This window comes from Ciconia boyciana, chromosome 3 (assembly GCF_034638445.1).
Source record: "Ciconia boyciana chromosome 3, ASM3463844v1, whole genome shotgun sequence".
NCBI classification, from domain to species: domain Eukaryota; kingdom Metazoa; phylum Chordata; class Aves; order Ciconiiformes; family Ciconiidae; genus Ciconia; species Ciconia boyciana.
Window position 1 is genome coordinate 94,647,536 of NC_132936.1, and position 18,496 is coordinate 94,666,031.

Sequence of the window (18,496 nt, forward strand, 5' to 3'; positions counted from 1 at the left end):
AGCGCGGGGGAGGCCCCCGGGGACCCCCTCGCCACCGACCAACTTCCGCGTCGACGGCCCTCCGCGCATGCGCGGCCAACGCCGGCACCCCCACACCCCCGGTCTTCCCTGGCTGTACCACTATGAGCCTAACGTGTGGGTAGAAGTAAAAGAGGGCGGCGGCTCCAGGTAGCTCTGCAGGCCTCAGCCCCCCCAGGCCTCCTCGCAGAGAAGTTCGTTCCCTTCTCGAGTCTATGGATGCCTTCCAAACTTGCTTCTCTCCTAGTTCCCACCTCCGACCTAACCCTTCTCCCCCCGGGGATGGGCTATGGTATATGCCACTCCCAGCTGATCCGGTGGCTTGGCGAAACCATCCCGCTCAGGGCAGGGGGAAGCAAGGCGCCGGAGGGGGACATACACACACGCATTGTTGAGTCAGGGGCCGAGCGGCGGGGGAGGGCGGGCGCGCCCCGCTGCGACAGCGGGGTCGTCACAGGAACCGGCGGGCGGGAGGGGCCGCCGCAGAGCGCTCCGCGCCGCGTCCCCGCTCCCCTGCGGGCCCGGCCGGTAGGGCGCGGCCGCCCCCCTCCCGCGCCCTCCCCTCCACCGCCTCCCCAGTGGTCGCGCCCGGCTCCAGCTGACCGGCCTGGAATCCCGGCTGGGAGCCCCGCGCCCCCCCCCCCCCCCGCCGCTGCCGCCGCCCCGCGCCCCGGCCCCGCCATGGGAGACGCCGGCAGCGAGCGCAGCAAGGCGCCCAGCCTGCCACCGCGCTGCCCCTGCGGCTTCTGGGGGTAAGCAGGGGCCGAGGGCGAGGAGGGGGCTGGGCTGGAGCCGGCCCGGCCTGGCCCGGCGCGGGGAGGGGGACGGGCGGCGAGGCGAAGGGCGAGGCGGCGGGGGGCCGCAGCCGGGCGGGGGCAGGGCCCGGGCCGGGCCTGGAGGGCAGGCCGGCCGGGGCGCCGGGCCAGGTCGTAGCCCTGGGCTCGGGCCTGTCACGGGGGCCGAGCCGGCAGCTCGCCCCGGGGCGGGGGTGGCCGCTGGCCCCTGCCGGGCGGGCCGCAGGGGGTGCCCGGTGGGGGAGAGGGGTGTCCCCCTGCCTCCCGGCGTGTGGCGGGGTGTGCCGCGGTCCCGGGGGGCCCGGGCGGGGGTGGCGGCGGCTCCTGGCTTAGAGGCAGCGGGTGACCCGGGGGGGGGGCAGGCGGCTGCGTTGCCCCCGGGCGCGGGGGGGGCCCGGCCTGGCCGCGGGCGGTGGCCCCGCGGCCTTCCCCGCCGCTCGGGCACCTCGGCGGCGGCCTTCCCGGCAGCTCGGGGAGAAGGCCTGCTCGCTTCCCCAGACACTCAGGTTTCCCGGAGCGGCTGCCTCTCCTTTGGGGCTGCCGGGTGCGCTCCGGGGCCTGCCTCGGGCTCCTCATAGGCGCAGATGAGTAGTGCGGGCCCCTGGCTGCCCGGCTTGGTGTCCTGGAGCGCGGTGCCTGACACATCCCTGCCCTGCGCCCGGGAACGGGGAGCTTTTGCTGCTATTCACGCAGGTCAGCGCAGGGCAGGATAACTGATGCAGGAAAAAGGCTAAGGGCAAAAATATACTTCTTTCTCCACCTTACGAAGGCAGGGAGGTTCATAATAGATAAGGTCCTTGTTAGCTGTTGGCTGATCCCCTTTTAGAAGGAAGGAAGTAGGGTCATTCCTGTTTGCCAAAGGTGAAAAAAAAGTAAGCCTCTTCCTTGCTAAACTCCTCTCACCTCTAGGGTCACGTCTGCTGAAGATGTTTCCTTTTTTTTTTTTTTTAAATCGGATGTATCATGGTAGATGGTATACTGGCAGATACACATGATCACAAAGCACCTTTAATGTATATCACAGAAACGTTAGTCCCTAATGTTCTTATTTATGGGAAGTTCAAAGAATATGTGACAAATAGACTTTTGAGGGCCCACCTGAGATTTACACTTATCTGTGATTGTACCTTCTTGGGATTTATGTCATACAATTGAAGGTACTCTGGGGGAGTGGAGGCTGAGGGGAAAGAGATGCAATAAGAGTGATTTAGTGATGTCACTGTACATTTGGTTGGTTTATTGGGGTGGCAGGATTTTAAATGAAATCCCATTTTTGAGTTATGACAGAAGCCTGGACTGCAACAAATGCCATGGCCCTGCTGGGAGTGAACTTGCAAGACAGATTATAAGTATACAGTAGATTATTTTTTTAATTTTTGTTTTGTTAGGCTCCCATATTTGAGCCTGATGCTTTCTGTAATGTACTGGAAAGCAAGTTGCTGCTATCTCTAATGTAGTGTACTGAGTTCTGTAACATGATACTGATGTGAAAGGAGAGTTGCAGAAAGTTGGAAGTGAACTTTTTCATTGGGCTGAATCTTGGCTAGTTGAGTGTGTTGTGATAATGAGAAGAAAATCTGGTGCTTTGTGTTCAAGGATCTGCTTAATGGTGACAGGAGGCTTTCAAGAAAACCCATTGCCTTTAAAGCCACTACTTTTTTTTTTTTTTAACATACATTTCCCTTGCACAAGCAGCTATCCAAATGGTATTTTTTTGTCCCCCCTCCCCTCGTGTCATCCATGCAGTAGTGTTTCTTGTAAGATATTTTTGAAAGACAGCATTGTGAAAAAAAGCTCACCGTCTCCACCAATACAGTGAAGAAATTAATCTGTTTTTCAGTTTCTTTAAGTGTCTGCCAGGTACATTTCAATACACAGTGGCAAACTACATCTCTGTTTTTTTCACTTAAAAAAACCAAACAAAACCCAGCAAAAACCAGAACTGTGCTGTCAGCTTCCAGAGTTTGGTGGTTTGTTGTACTTCTCAGTCCTGAAGAAACTTAAGTGTCGTCTTGTCCTTATTTACCTAGGCCTTGCTAGTGCTTGAAAAGATCGGCTGCTAAATCTGTGTAGACATGCCCTTCTAGTGAAGTTGCATTGGCAGGAGTACTTAAAGGGTCACAGTTTTATACCAGCTTTCTGAAGAAAGTAAATCATGATAGCAAAAAGACTTATGCACCTGAAGTTGAATTCTGCTGCTCTACATGTCAGCTAGGGTTGTTACCAGCAACATGTCTTAAGACAGAGTCTTATCTGTGACTTTCATGTCACTTTTATATGTCTGTCAAGTCACATTTTGGAATAACAGGGCCATATTTGCCCTTTATCTGCAGGACAGTCAAGGCTATGAAAAGTTCTGAAACTTGTAATTTAATGTAGTAATTTCCATGAAATTTGTAAATAAAGAAATGTAGAGGAATAGTATTGCTTTATGTTTCCTGGTCCCCATCAGTCCAGTGGTTGAGAATCCTTTCATGGTGGTTCTTGAGTGAGCCTGAACCATGTAGGTAGCAGAATAATTCAGTGTCAGTGGGTCAAACATTAGGGTCTAGATTTTGTCAAGTATAAAAGATGGTGATTTTCTTTTTTTTTGATTGATTTTATGTAATGCTTAGCCAGGACTGTTTGCAGTAAGATGCATGCTTTCTGCAGTAATCCACAAAGATAGGAAACATTAAGGAAAATACTGAAAGAAGCATTAAAATTGAAGTAAGCTGTGGGTCTCTGGCCTAAAACTTGCCTATTGGTGAACAGTGATAGAAGTAGCTCCTGAGGTGCATGTTGATAGTGGTGGCATGCAAAGAGATTACAGGAGAAGACTAGTATGTATTATTACATTAAAGTCGGAGGGCTGCTTCTTTTAAAATGCTTGGTTTTGTATTAGAAATTCAGATCCTGTAGGTTTCAGGACTCTCTAGTGACTGAAAAACTACTAAACTCTTGATGTTTCAAGATCTAAGAGACTGAAAAATGAACAGCTGAAAGAAGGGACTTGAGTGAGACTGTTCAGAACTTCTGAAACATCTGCCTAAGGTCAGCGGCAACGTTTGCTTACTTTTTGTTGAAGATCACGGAATCCATCCTTAAATCTCCTGCAGACTTGCCCTTCTTTTTAGAATGTCCAGTCTGTTCATTTCTGCTCAAGTAAAGTTCAAGTGGAGCACTGAGATGATCTTTGTATTTTATCTGGGTAACCAAAATTATTTTGGTTACCCAGATTGTGGTAACCAAATAATTGTGAAACCTCATCTGTATTAATGTTAATTATGAAAAATTCACACAACTTATTGTTTGGAAATATTTTGCTCCCCTTTCTTCCTGTTTTTATATTTTAAACTTCAGTCAGTTGCAACTATCTTGCTTCCTATTGGAATAGTCTTAGTGTACAAAGGTTGGAAAGGGTGCAGTATGCAAGTTGTTATTTTAGGTTACTTCTTCTAGAGTTTATGCTGTGCTTAACGTCTCATTCTTATGATCTGGAAAAATTATTTCTTCTCGTCCTGATTAACAGACCATTTAATGTTGGGTTTTTTTCTTAGATTAGTGGATTTCAGAAACCTGTTTCACTTTATGGCATATATAAAAATCTTCAACTCTAAGTTAATAAATACACAAAAATATTAGTATATGTATATATGCCAGTTAAACCATTTTGCTGATTAGAGATGAGGCATGATCCTTTAATGAACTACATGTTGGCAGTTCCCCATTAGCTTTTAAAGGACTCCATGAAGGTTTCCCTTGTAGCTCATCAAAGGGCTGAGGCTTTTACTATTAAATGGTTATATGCATAGATGAGACTTGTAAGCTAAAATACTCCTTGGCTGGTAGAAGCATATACTGTGAAGGAGTATGTCAGAGAGGGTAATACTTTAACAATTCTGTTTGTACTGTAAGGACTGCTGCTTATTTTTCTTATGGTCCAGACTGATACCATACCATTGCATTCAGTGCCTTAGAACCAGAAAGAAGGAAATATGTTAATGGATGTTAAACAAATGAATTCCATTCTTGAAATGGTGGCAGCCAGCAGGAAGTTGATTGAAAACACAGTATGATTAGTTTCATCTCATCTTATTTCTGGCAACTATAAGGTACTGTAGTCAGCTAAAACTGATGGCAATATTGTTTGAGAACATGCCAGCAGGGGTTTTGCAGGATGTTACCATTTGTTCTGCCTTTCTCTGACACTGCATGCATCATATGTGTGATGAGACATTGTGCCCCAAGCATTCTGTGCAGGCCCAATCCAGAGTTTATTTCTGAGTCTGGATTTTCCAGTCACTTATGTATCATCAGGTCCCTGCCATGCCAATCTGGCTCTTTTCTCAATTTTGTTTACTAAAATTAAACATTTGATCAAATGGTGAATCATTTAACATAAGCATGATTAGTTTGTGACTGTATATCGCCAAAGCTTGCTTTTAGCTGCTAAACAAATAATGACTATATCTATATATATATATGCCATTAAGAAGCCTCTTCTCTGGCTGGTCTTTTCCTTTCTTTTTTTTTGGTGATCACAGCTGCTCATTTCATATGAACTCTCAGTAACTGTCCTTTTAATAAATACTTTATAATCTCATAGGTTGTGTAGGTCATCGTGAATGCATAATGCCTTCATAAACCTGATTTTGCTTTAACCACTGTTGAAACCTCACATAGGTGTTCCTCAATGAGGCTTGAGTAAACTGTTGAAATACGTACTTTTTCCTCTGAGAATTAGTTTTCACTGGGCTTGTATCATGCAGTTCCTTAGCCAGGCTTTCACTTACTGGAGCTTTGGATCAACAATGAATTTGTCAGTTTATGCAAGACAATGTATGCACTACCAAATAGGTTATTGTTTATTAGACCTCAGTATTAACTCTGAGGTCTTTGAGTGAATAGTGAGCAGTGAGGATCAAATAAGGTGCTTTGGGATAGCTGTGTGTGGGTAGTGCTGTGTGAGGGACAGGGTTTCTCTGCAGTTATTGATGATCAGAAATGTTAGTTCTTCCCTCTAAAGTATAAATTGATTTAAATCAATAAGTTAATGACACTTCTGTTTTGGGAAGGCTACTTCTTACTACCTTGTACAAGACTTAAACCATTTTTTGGTAAGATAAAAGCTTGTTTGCTTTTATTTATTACAAACATTTATAGGCCATCTATCACAGGAAACTGTAGTTGGTTGGAATCAAGTAATTAATTAATTTGCCTGCTGTGGTCCTTGTACTCTGTTTTGGTCTCAGGTTAAGACTAAAAATACTTGAATATTTTTTTTATGTTATGCAGGAACTTACTTAATACTCTGTCAAATCCTTGGGTAAAAGAACTTGAAGCAGTTTGTAGTTAAAGCCATTGTCAACTGCTGTAACTCATCTACTGGTGTGTTACACAAATGAAAGTGACAAATTATTTAACTGACAGAAACAAAGAGTCTCATGAGGAATTGATTTATTTACAAGTTTTCCTAGGAAGTTCTACAGAGGATGATAACAGGCATTGGAGAGGCACTGAAATTCTTTGCTTGGATCTTAATTTTAGAAGACATTGAAACTATGAGACATAGAAGCTTCTATCTGAGGAGGGGGAATTGAACTTTGTCATGTTCCCTGATTGAATAAGAATATGCAGAATAAAGAATGATAAATTGTGAGGTTCTTGTGATTTCCCTCAGTCATAATACAACTGGACGAGCATCTCAAGTCAAAAGATAGAAATTTTTTTCACTTTTTTATACAGTGGGCAATTACCTCTTGCAACCACAGTTGCAAGGTACCACATTTTGGATCAGGGCTAAGTTTTCTATTTGCTGTAGAAGCTTACCTTTAGGAATGGGGGTTATTGGCACTCGTAGTAAAAGCAGATGAACTGGATTTAATACTTTAACTGTAATAAGCTCTTTTCTAGGAATGTGAAAACAATGCTTTCTTTTGCAGTACTTAATAGAATAGACAAAACAGAAAGGAGATTTTGTTATTTAATGAAAAACAGCTGTTCTGGATCAGACCAAAGATGCATCCAGCCCTGTTTCTGATTTCGGTGGTAAGTGATGCCGAGGCAATAAGCGTAAGGACAGAGCAAGCATGCAGTGATGCTTATCTTGGTATACCTCCTTTGCTTTTGGCAGTCTGACATAAGGTTGTCCTCTGTTTTATAGATTTATGGCTTGATAGGTCTTACCTATTTTTTTATGAATTTGCATAATGACTTGGTGAATCCATATGTACTCTTGACCGTCACAACATCCTGCAGCAAGTAGTTCCATAATTTAACCATTCTCTCTATGAAAAAAAAAAAAGTAATTTATTTTTTTTTCTTTAATCTTGCTGTATGATAATTCTAAGGAGTGAATAAATTCAAACAGCTGGTGTATGAGGGTGTTTCATTTAAGAAGATCCAAAAATAGGCCTGCTTGATTAAAAATGTCTGTTCACTTCTTCAGTGAAGCCAGAATTTGAGAAAACAAACACTTGCTTAAACCATGAATTTATTCAAAGTCTGTATATAAAGTGTTTTAGAAATATTTTCTAATTGTAGATGGATGCAGTGCTAATTATAGACAGATGTATCCAGCACCTTTTAATCTAACCGTAACTTCCTCGTCAGTTGGAATGAAATTCAGTGTCATAGCTGCTGCTCCTATAAGTGGAACGAACAAGAAAGAAGTACATTGTGTGCTGCTTTTTGAAGCTTGGAGGAGTTAAAAGTTCCTGTGTCTAGATCACCTCCCAGGTTCCTTTCTGTCTTCCTGTCAGTATCTTCTTCATGTCTTTTGTAAACTGTGATTAGTCGAAGATATTGTGATTTGGGCAGTGCTAATGATTATTCCACAGTTAGTGCTACGAAATATCTGTCTTAATGCTAATTAGTAGAATATTCAACTGTTGTATGGTAACATAGATACATTGTGTTTTGTATATTGCTTCATTTTATTGAACATGCTTTGGGTTCTCAAAAGTTTCTAATGGTAAGTCCAGTCTGTTAGAGGGTTATAATATAGGTATCAGTTTTAAGGAAATATTGCTGCTGGTTTTAATTGCATAAATTTTAACCACTTCAACATCGAACTTCCACAGAAGTGGTACTGTTGTTGCTGCATGTTGGGCTTGGATAGCTGTTGAAGTCTCGAATTGATGGAAGCATCATGATCCAGTATTTCCTTTAAGGTCTTTAAATCAGTGATGCAAAGCATTAACTTGAGAGAATGATCCTTGATGGATACATTCATTGGAGATGTTTGGTTTTGACTTGAATATTTTCACTAACATGCTATGCCAATAATTACTGGATTTAAAAATTATTTTAATTTACAAGTTTTGTGCATATAAATAGATACAGGCTTCTTTAGAGGCAGTTGGTAGGAATGATTAATGTGATATATTTTCTCAGCAAAATATTGCTTATATTCTTTGAAGTTTAAAATGTTACTGTGCTCCTGTATCTCCTCAGACAGGCAACCTTGACTAACTTTGTATCTCAAAGTGTTATCACAAATGCCTTGTGAAAGTTTTTGGACAGTATTTCATCTTGATTATGTTGAAACCCTTATTTGGATCTCAGAGATAAACTTTATATTCAATTTAGGCAGTTAAATTACATTGATCTGTTCCCCTTTTTTTTCCTCTCCTCTTTTGCTCAAATGGCAAAAATCCTTCCTGTCTATTCAGTATAGGCAGGGCTTGTTAGCACGGAGTCCCTTCTCTGGTTTTGGAAGAAGAATTAAAAATCAAGCAATAGCTTTTAGCATGAATTGACTTCTCTAGACATCAGATTTGTGAAGGAACTTCACAAATCAGAGTAGTTGCAGATATTAGAAAGGCATCTTCTCAGGACACTGAGAAGGTCACATAAGAAGATACTGTTGAGGACACTATATGCAGCAGAATGATTCTGAAAAACACTTCTGAAAATGAAACCTTTGTGTGGATGACCACGATCAATGGTTTCAGACCATAGAGATGATGTTAACATACAGTAGAAGTGGGTTGGTATTTTTAGGTTCTGCAAAAATGCCCATCCATTATCTCCTAATTTAAGATTTTGATGTAACAGTTTTGTGTTTGTTTGGGGGTTTTTTTTGGTTTTTTTTGTTTTTTTTATAATAGGGATGGATCTTTTGAGTTGGGGAGAATTTTATATGCTTAAGGAGTGTGGGGTTTAAACTTAATTTTAATTTTTTTTAAACACATTTTTTGAAATCTTTTAACTTGGAAGTCAGACAGTGTATTGTAATACATAGCTCCATTCACCCTAAATTATTCTTTATCTGAACTCAGGAAAATGTATTAATTGAAGAGTTACAGTATTCCATGAGTTGGAGAAGGAAGACATTTGCAGTTGTGTGTTCAATTTCTCTGTTAATAGTGTCTAAGTAGTAGCATTGTGGTAAGTGCAGTACTTGCCTGTACAGAGAAGTTGTATTAGGAAATTGTTGATGGATTTTTACATTTTATCTGTTCTCTGGGGTCTTCCCTGCAGCAGGGACTGCTGCCCTACGTTATTTATGAAAGAATTGTAGGTATCCTGTTCACTTCCTGCTGTTTAATCTGGCTGCCATATGCATGCTCTGAGCTTGAAGAATGTAGGTCAATGGGAGGAAGATAAATTTCAGTTTCTAAATGTTGTAGCATTTTTATTAGTGGTTTAAGGGAATTTATTTTTAAAATTACTTTCATTGGCATTATGTCCTTTAATAAATATACTTTGGCTAGTGCTGGATTTCCAATGTTTATTTTTTGTAAATTAAAGAGAGTAACTGGAATTAATGAAAAATTTTGAAGGGAGATAAAAATTGGTTTTCCTAAAATAATTTTAATAAGCAATCAGACAAACTGAAAGAAAAAGAGATTGTTTGAAGATTACTCTCTTTAGTTTCTAGCTCTTTAGTCTATGTAGTATCTGATGCTGGGCGAGTTGTTTAATTTGAGGGTCTGTTAACTTCTGCTTGTGTGAATGTAGAAGTCCTATTCAATTCCTAAGCACCTAAGGAAGGGGGAGAAGAAGGGAGTGCAATACTAGATTGGAAGAAGTGTTTTAAAAAAAAAAAGGCAGGTTGGTTCCATGATAACCTTCTAATTGTGCACTTAGAAAAGCAGAATCCAAAGTTGTGTCCTCATTGACTTAGTTGCTAAAACACAACTGGCTTTCACAATATGACTGTTACTGAGATCAGCCCTGTCGCCATAACAGCAGCATTTTGATCTCTAATTGTATGTTGGTTAGAGGTGTCTCAGAGGAAGTTGCATATATAAAGTAGGGAAAATGCTGTCATTTAGCAAGAGTCCCTCAGTATTGGAAATTGTATTGTTGTTCTAACTGTTGATTAGATGCTATTTTGGTCCAAGATAATGTCAATATTAAGGAGTCTAGCTTTTTGATAAATATGTTATCTCTTTGAAACTTTAACAAGTATCCAATATTACTCAATGAAATGCATTTTTTAGCTGGAGAAAGGTGAATCTTAAGTCAGGCATTGTTGACACCAGTTTGCAAGAAGAGGCATTAGTGTCAAATGCAGTAATGCTTGTTCATTGTTTAAGGTCCTAGTGTTACTTGTTTTTAGTAATCTCCTTCAGTGAACTAATGAACAATAATGTTTCTAAAATTGTCCGTATGTTTAAAAATGTTTGCTTATTCACGTAGGTAGGTTTCAAGTGTTCCCCTGAATTGTTAACATGTTAATCATTTTAAAATCTGATAATTTCTATTTTTAGAATCAACTTTTGACTGTGTACTTCTGTACAGTGAAGTACAGGGTGAGTGAAAGCATTTTTAACATTGTATGTTTCCATAATAAAGGTTTTATCCAATTTTATTTTGTAAGCATGTTAGTGTAATTATTCAGTTTTTAATAGGAAAAAAAATTATATGGAAAGCATCTCAATTTGTTTTTGAAAAATGTTCAAAATTTTAGAAGATTTAAAATGCAGTAGTTCTTTGAAGCAGTTGAAATCTTGGGGTTTTTTTATTTTTACACAGATGTGTGGATGAACAGTCAGCTGTGCTATAACTGATAAAGGGCTTTCAGGATTAATCCATATATACTCAGCAACTTCTCTAGGTGTTAACTCATTTTTGAGCTTTCAAAAGAAAGCAATTAACAATAGTATTTGAACTTTTCAAATATCTTTTCTTGGCACTGAGGCTTTGTGATTAATACTTCATTGCAAAGTAATTTAAATTGAACTTGCATGGAAATAATGATTACCTTAAGATGGAGCAAATTGATTCCTCATTTGATTTGAGGAAGTGGACTAACTCTGATGCTTGGAACTCCTGGTGTTGCCAAATACGTGGAGTGTTTGTGATACTTCTAACATGCTTATTTTTGAGTATATTTCTTTTCCAGAATTAGTTAGATGTTAGAAATGGAAGTGTTGAATTCCATTTCTTCTCTATATATCCTTCTCTTCTTTTGTCTGTAGTTTGTTAGCAATTGTCTTTCTTTTGGACGCTGGGCTTGTTCCTGTTTTAGCTTTCTGCTTGGGTACTGTGATTCCAAATATATAGATGTTGTTCCTCTAATGCTCTTTTTTTTTTTTTTGGATACATCTTACATTTATTACAAGAGTTTAGAGACTATAAACCCATAAAGATAAGGATAGTCCTTTTTTTTTTAAATAAAAGTCCCCTTCTTGGTATTTAAGTTTCAAAAGGATTTATTATTACTTCTGCCACTGATGCAGTGTGTGACAGTCGGTCCGTGCTTTTCCCTTTGCATGTTTTCCTTCATTAGTGAATCGTATATCACTCTTCATTTAATTCCACAGTGCTTTAGGAGCCTTGAATGAAAGACTTGGTAGCAAGGAGTGTTTACAGCTTCTCCAGCTCTGTCCTTTAGAGAGACGTGTTTGTTTTAAATCAGAACTTGCTCCAGGACAATATTGACCCATTGACATGTTGTTTCCAAGGATGTTCATGTAGAAGGAAGTGTTTGTGGTGGGTGGAGGAAGTCTCTTTCAATCAGAGGAGTTACTATGCAATTAGAAGAGCAAGAACCGCCTGTGTTACACATCTGCAAGTCTCAGGTGGTTTTGCAGCACTCTCTTGATGAAGATAGGACCCCATTATTATCCATTATTCTGTGATGCAGTCTCTCCTTTGACTATTAATGTTCTCATGTGACTAATTCAGGAAAGACCAGAAATCTTTCTGGTGAATAATTAACACTTCCTGCCCTGCTGAAGTGGCTTGTAAAGACAGATTCAAAAGGTAAAAGAAAAACACAGTTATGTATATCCTTACGTAGTAAACTAAACGGATGTGTTACATCATTCTTTCAAAATAAACTAAAATACTGGAAATTCCATCACTTACTGGCATAATGAGAACTCTAGCATTACAGGTTAGAATTCAGTTGCCTGAGCTGACACGTCTTCTGAAGTGCTTCTGAAATTCAGATAACTGAAACTACTGGTGCTCTTGAAACTGCTGTAATTGGAAACCCAAACTAAACAGAACTAGACCAGGGCTTTGAGAAACTTAAGCCTATAGCTTTCAGAGTTTGCTATAATTTTCAGTTTCCTTTTTTTTTTTTTTTTTTTTGTTTCTTCAGATCGGGTTCCCAGCACATTGCTAGATGCCGTTCAGACGGGAAGTGATTTAGCTGCTTTCTTACTAGCATTCTTTCTGTCCTTGTTATTTCAGTTTGCTGATTTAGTAGTGGGCTTCTGACTTCCATTAGCAACATGTTTGTTGCAAACTTTAATACAGAAGTGCTTTTAAGTAGTCTTTATGTTGTGGTTGGAAATGTTGAAATTGTGTGTGCATTTTAATTTTTTTTATACATATATACACACGCCCCCCTTTAATTTCTTTGCAACTTTTGATACAGAATTATAAAAACTGAAATGGCTTCTTCTGCAGCACTCATATAGATGGACTGTGTAGCTACTGACTTACTGTAGCACAGAAGAATGCTCGTATGTGTTTATCAATTTTCAGAATGAAAACAGCAGTAAAAGAAATGTTTTCTGTTTGAACACAACATTGACTATTCTAGTAGTATTTTTCCTGGTATGAATGTAATAAAAATAAAATTAGAGATTATCTTTATTTTTTTCAAAATTATTTTTTGAGGACAACTTAAGGCCACTCAACCAATAAATACTTTAGTCAATTTATGGTCCAAATGGATTTGTACTTATTTTTGAGGTTGTATACTCCAAAGGCTTATATTATTCGGGTGTCTGTGAAGGTAGTTAGAGAAGGGGGTGAGGGAAATGGTAAGATGATCCTCATCTTGGGATTTGTTATTAGCTGGTTAACACCGTTCCCTTTCTTCTGCTTAGCTTTCTTGTTCATCATCATCTATACAGGACAAATTCTGAAGTTAGATGTTACATTTTAGTAGCACAGCTGAGTACCTAGTTTGGAAGAAGTAGACCATCTTTTGGAGACACAGGCTTTTCTTCAATATATGGGGAAGCTGGTCTACTTTTTCTAAGTATATATCTAGATATTACCTCTGTCCCCAAAATCAATCTTGCCTGTGTCCTTAGGTCATTACGGCTGCAACAAAACTCCTAATAGGACATGAATGACAAGTGTCTTCTACCAGCTAGCTGGACAGACTGCCTGAGTTAATGTTTCTGTATGTTTGTTTTCAGCTGTTTACTTGTGGATATTGTTCAGAAACCACTGTTTCTGCTAAAATCATGTAGCATGATAAGCAGCAAACACTGAATGTGGTATTATCCTTACCACAGAAGATATAAGCTGCTAGTTCAATTTGTACTGTCTAAAGATGGAGACAGATGTGTTTAATTCGCTTTGATTCTAGTTGAATTAAGTGAGTGTAAACACTTTCTTTGACACTTTTTAAAAAAATTCTTTTACCTGTCACTTGATTTCCCAGACTGCTGTGGTGCTTTGGTGAAAGTGGAGAGTGAGAAAAGATTGTGTGGTCTCTTTTCAGAAGGGGCCTTCCATGAGTAAAGGATGCAGCTGAAGAAGGTGCAGAGATGTATGATTAAAAGCTTAAAGTCAAGCAGAATCATGGAAACATTAATTTTTCTTTCTTTTATTATTTTTTATTTTCTTGGAGACTAGAGTTGACTGAATAGTTATGGGCTGACACTGCTGCTTGCTTGCTTAATTTTTAAAACTCTGTTTAACTCCTGCTTCTATTTAGGATTCAACATTAATTTGACATAGTTAATGAAGCAGTAGAGTTGCATTTTGCAGCTGCAGCCTGTCACAGTGGTTAGGTAGTTAAAACTTGCTTGTTATCCTTGTGTACTGAGAAGGTTACACATAGCTTGGGTGAGAGTTCAGGATGAGGTAATGTTACGGTGCTCATTTTTATTACCTACTGTTAATGATCACTCTGTGCTTGGTTACCATGCCTTTGCCTAAGATTACCTTCAGAAATGCATAAAAAGTTGATCTAACGAAAGAACCTTTGCTGTTTGCTCTGCATGCATGCAAATGAAATAATTAACTTGGCCCTGATTTCCCACTGTCTGAATTAGATGAAATAAATGTATTGATTGTGATTTATCCCTTCAGTCTTGATTAGTAGAGGAAAATAAGAAGTTGAGGCTTGTTCCCACAGTTTCTCCATGTTATTTCAAAATAGGAAAATGATGAGGATAACATAATGGTTTCTGCAAATTCTGTGATACCCTTGTTTTTGTTCATGTAAGTAAATCTAGGCTGCCTACTTTAAACACTTAGAAAATAGTAAAAGCTACCTTGTGAAAATGACAAGTGCGAAGATTACAGTTTGCGTTTGCATTAATCTGGATCACCGAAGATGGAAAAGCCTGAATACCAGTTTGTGTAAAGGTTTCCTTCTCCTGTCACGCGATGAAGGATGTGGGATGAGGGATTGTTTTTTCACTAGATGTTTAAAACCATTGAACTTTAAAGCAAAACGTGCATGCTGAATTCTTTCTACCCTGGTAATTGAAATGCAATTGCCTGAGACCTGGGAAGTGTGCTGTGTGAAATAGGAGAAAGGCACGATGCATTAAGTAGGGTGTCTCATCCCAACCTTACATCTGGCACTCTTTCTGGAAAGTGCTGTTCTCTGCTCTGTCATCCACTGAACGGCACATGCAGCAGCTCATGCCTCATGGCTAGATGACCAGCGCTGACTTCGTGGAGAAAAGTGAGCTACCTGTACAGCTGGTCCACCCTGCCCTCTGCAGTAGTTGCAGCCTTACTTAGGGGTCTTTCGGCTGAACAGCTGTGGAATAAGAGCTCCTGATAGTGAGCTTTCAAGGCTCAACATGAGAAAGGCTATCACAAATGTTTTACACTTGGGAATTAATTTAGACTGTGGCAAAACTTTGAAGGAGGTGGGAAGGGGGGGAGGGTAAAGCACGTTCACATTTTGACTGTTCCTTTAGTTTCCTTGTTACCTTTTCTTCTAAGTCCTCAAAAGTAGAAAAGAAAAACTAGGTATTTTTATTTTTGTCAGAGAATAAAACTTAACAGTTTTGGGTGACCTTGTTCTCTCTGTCCTCCAGCCATTAAATTTTAAATCTGCTGTACTTGCATAAAGGCTTTAGTTATAAATTTATAAGGAAACTGTCAAGCGGCTAGGCACAAAATTTGATCTATCTTGTTAATTAGGTAGACACTGCAAACTTCTCCACATACTGCTTAAAACTCTTTAGGAAAAAACCTCACTGCTTATGTGCAATTGTATTATAACAAAGCAAGGTACATATTCTAGAATGGTAAATACCAATACTTTCTACAGTTTTACTTTAGATGTTGAGAGAGTAGGTAGCATATTGGAGGGTAATGTTTAAGATGTTTGAGAGATCCTGATAATTTATTTACTTAAAACAGGCTGCTAATGGACTTCATGTAGTTCAGAAGAGTAAGCTAGTGCTTGTCTTGAATTAATTGTATGAATTAATAGAATTTGCATGTTTAAAATGCAAAAGTGGACTGATGTAGATTGAGCTAGTTAAATTTGGGAGCTAGATTTGTGGGTCACTGATTAACTCAACAGATTGGTTATGTCAAAGTTGTTTCCAAACAAGACTTATTGCTGTTGATAGCACGTTTGATTATTAAGCTAAACACTTAACTAACCCCCCCTGTGATTTAGCATGCATAGTGTTTACTTAGTTGCATATCTCATTAGTTAGATGGTGAGAGGAGATGAGTTTAGCAGGTTTTATTTATGTTTTGGCAGATTATTGTATAACACTTTCTCGTACTGCTGCACTGCTAAGATTATGAAATTAATAGGAAATACTTTTTTTAAAAAAAGCCTTCTACTTGTTTCTTTGAGCTTTACATGATTTGTTATTATTTGTAAGTGCTAGCCATGTACACCCTGCTTTGCAGAGCTGCCACAGAGAGACTGAAATATAAGATAAATATATTTTTCATTAAAACTTCAATTTTATGAAACACAAATTTGCAACAGCAATAATTTGTACTTTTAGAGATACAAAGAGCCCCCTAAACTGGAAAAATAATTTATCAAGTTGACATTATGTGAAATTGTCAACTGTTAATAAATCAGAGTGTTCCACACTAGAATAGTTCAAAATCCTAAAATGGAATTGCTTCCCAAAGTAATGGGGTAAAAGAAGAGAAGTGTGATGCAACATAGACCAGGAAATACCTGAGGTTAGTAGAGGTACAGATGAGTTCAGCTACTAAAGTGTAGTTCTAAAATTGGGGAAAATGCATGAGGGATTGAAAACCAAGTTGTTATCTTACTGCAAACATAAAGGGAGATTTATGAATGGAAGGTGTGTATAGGGAATGCTGAATGCTCTTCACTGGGTATGTCACCTGCTACTAACAGGAGCAAAATTTGCATGGTGACTGGGTGAGAGCAGAGGGCAGGGTTGCTCGTACAGTGTAGAACCCATGGATAGTCATTTGAATTAAATTCCAGAGGAAGCGCAGAACAGCTTTTTGTTGCAGTAGATGGGTACTATCAAACTCTGGCTTTGGGGGACAAACAGTAAGAAAGGACTCAACCTTTATTTTACCTCTCATATGTCATTAAGAGGAGTGAGGATGATGCTGGAATGCATAAGGCTGAAAGAGATTTGTGAGAAAAATAGCTAAAACTTGTTTCTACACCTTGGAGCATGAAAATGAAAAAAAATTAAGTTATATTGATAGAGATCATGAATCGATGGACATTTGCAGTCTAGAGAGTATTACAGTCTCAGATTGCTGGGTTTCTCTTGCTGAGATTGTTTAGCCTTTTTGTACGCTTTCAAATATTGGAAAGCTTAAGACTGAAATAAACCCACCTGAATTCTGATCATGTAACATAGGGTCTAGTGTGTTTTTTTCCTTGTGAAAGTTGAGTTTTGATTTATTTACTGGGAGGACCTGGTTAGAGAAGCCCTGAAAGTAACATGATCAGGTTAAAACCAAAAAGAACTCTTTATCTTTCATGGGTAACAAGGGAAACATAGTTCTTGTAACTGAGTGTCCTTCACTGAAAGTCCAAATATAATAAATTATTTCAAAGCATCTAAATGATTTGTGTGTCAAATCCCATTGACACTCAGGAGCCTTTGAAAATGTTATGCTACCATCCATACTTAAGTAATGTGATCAAACAGTGGTTGTAGTAGGACTGAATCCAAATCCAAAAATGCTGTGAATATCTTAGTGGGGTGATTTAGTTCAGTATCAGAGTCAGCATTTGATAGGCTTGTGCATGACTTCACTTAAGTGCATTTAAAATGTAGTTGTGTAGCCCTTTTCTTTTATAAAGCATGTATACGTTTAATATTGCAGCAGTTTTTAACAACTTTTAAATGAGTTACATGTTGGAATAAATAATGTAGTTTTACATTCTAATGTTTTCCCCAAATGGCAGGATAACAGAGCAAAAACTGTTGTATATTTCATCCATAGTTTGCATTCAGTCTTGTAGTAAAATTTGAGAATGTTCAAATGAAGGAATGCCGTAAAAAAGGATAACTAGCCATAGCTCTGTCCATAGTTTGCACATGTGAAAATAAGTCATAAATACATGGTGACTTATTAGTATTTTAAATATCAATATGAAATGTGTTTCTACGGCTGTGGACAGAAATGTAGTTATTTTCATCATAGATGTACAATAATTATTTAATTTCACAAGGCAGTATTTTTTAGACTTCTTACTGGTTACTGTCTTGTGTGTTTAATTACTGGCAGAAATAATCTTGTGTATTTAAAAAAAATATAATATTTTCCCAATTAGTAAGATGCATCACTCCACAGTAATTTTTTATCGTTTCTGCTCTCAAACTGTTTTGGGAGAAATATGTTCTCAGCATTATGTTTACATGGTATTTATGACTATTTCTTTGATGGACTCTGTAGCAGTATACCTAATTTTTTGTGACCTATTTCCAAACAGTTTTGAGTTGGAAATGACTTCGGGTATTTGTTGCGCTTCAAAAAGATATAGTAATTTTTCTCTGTAAAAGTTGCAGATTTGTTGCATGAGTATGTTTAGAGCCTGCAAAATGGTCTACAGGTTTGACGGAAAAGTTTGGAAATCCTAAATTTAGTAGGTCTGTTCTCCTGTTGCATTTTAACTCCTGTACAAGTTTCTCTGCAGCCTCATTGTGCAATATGTTTAAGTATCTCATGGAAACTTTCTCCTATCCTTAGCCCCTTTCCTTGTGCCTTAGACTGCCTACTGTAACAGCACGTGGGGAGCCCTGGTAGCAACAGGGTTTTTCCGGAATAGGGCAATCAAGTAAATT

The 18,496-nt window shown here is 39.2% G+C and overlaps 1 protein-coding gene across 1 annotated transcript in view; it reads left to right on the top strand.

Annotated features, from left to right (window-relative positions):
- Positions 1 to 285: 285 nt before the first annotated feature.
- Positions 286 to 18,496, top strand: part of ZFAND3 (zinc finger AN1-type containing 3) — a 146,439-nt gene continuing 128,228 nt past the window's right edge. The window contains exon 1 of the mRNA XM_072856700.1: positions 286 to 770. Coding sequence (XP_072712801.1) covers positions 301 to 770 — 470 coding nt within the window. The 5' untranslated portion in view covers positions 286 to 300. The remainder of the gene's footprint in view (positions 771 to 18,496) is intronic.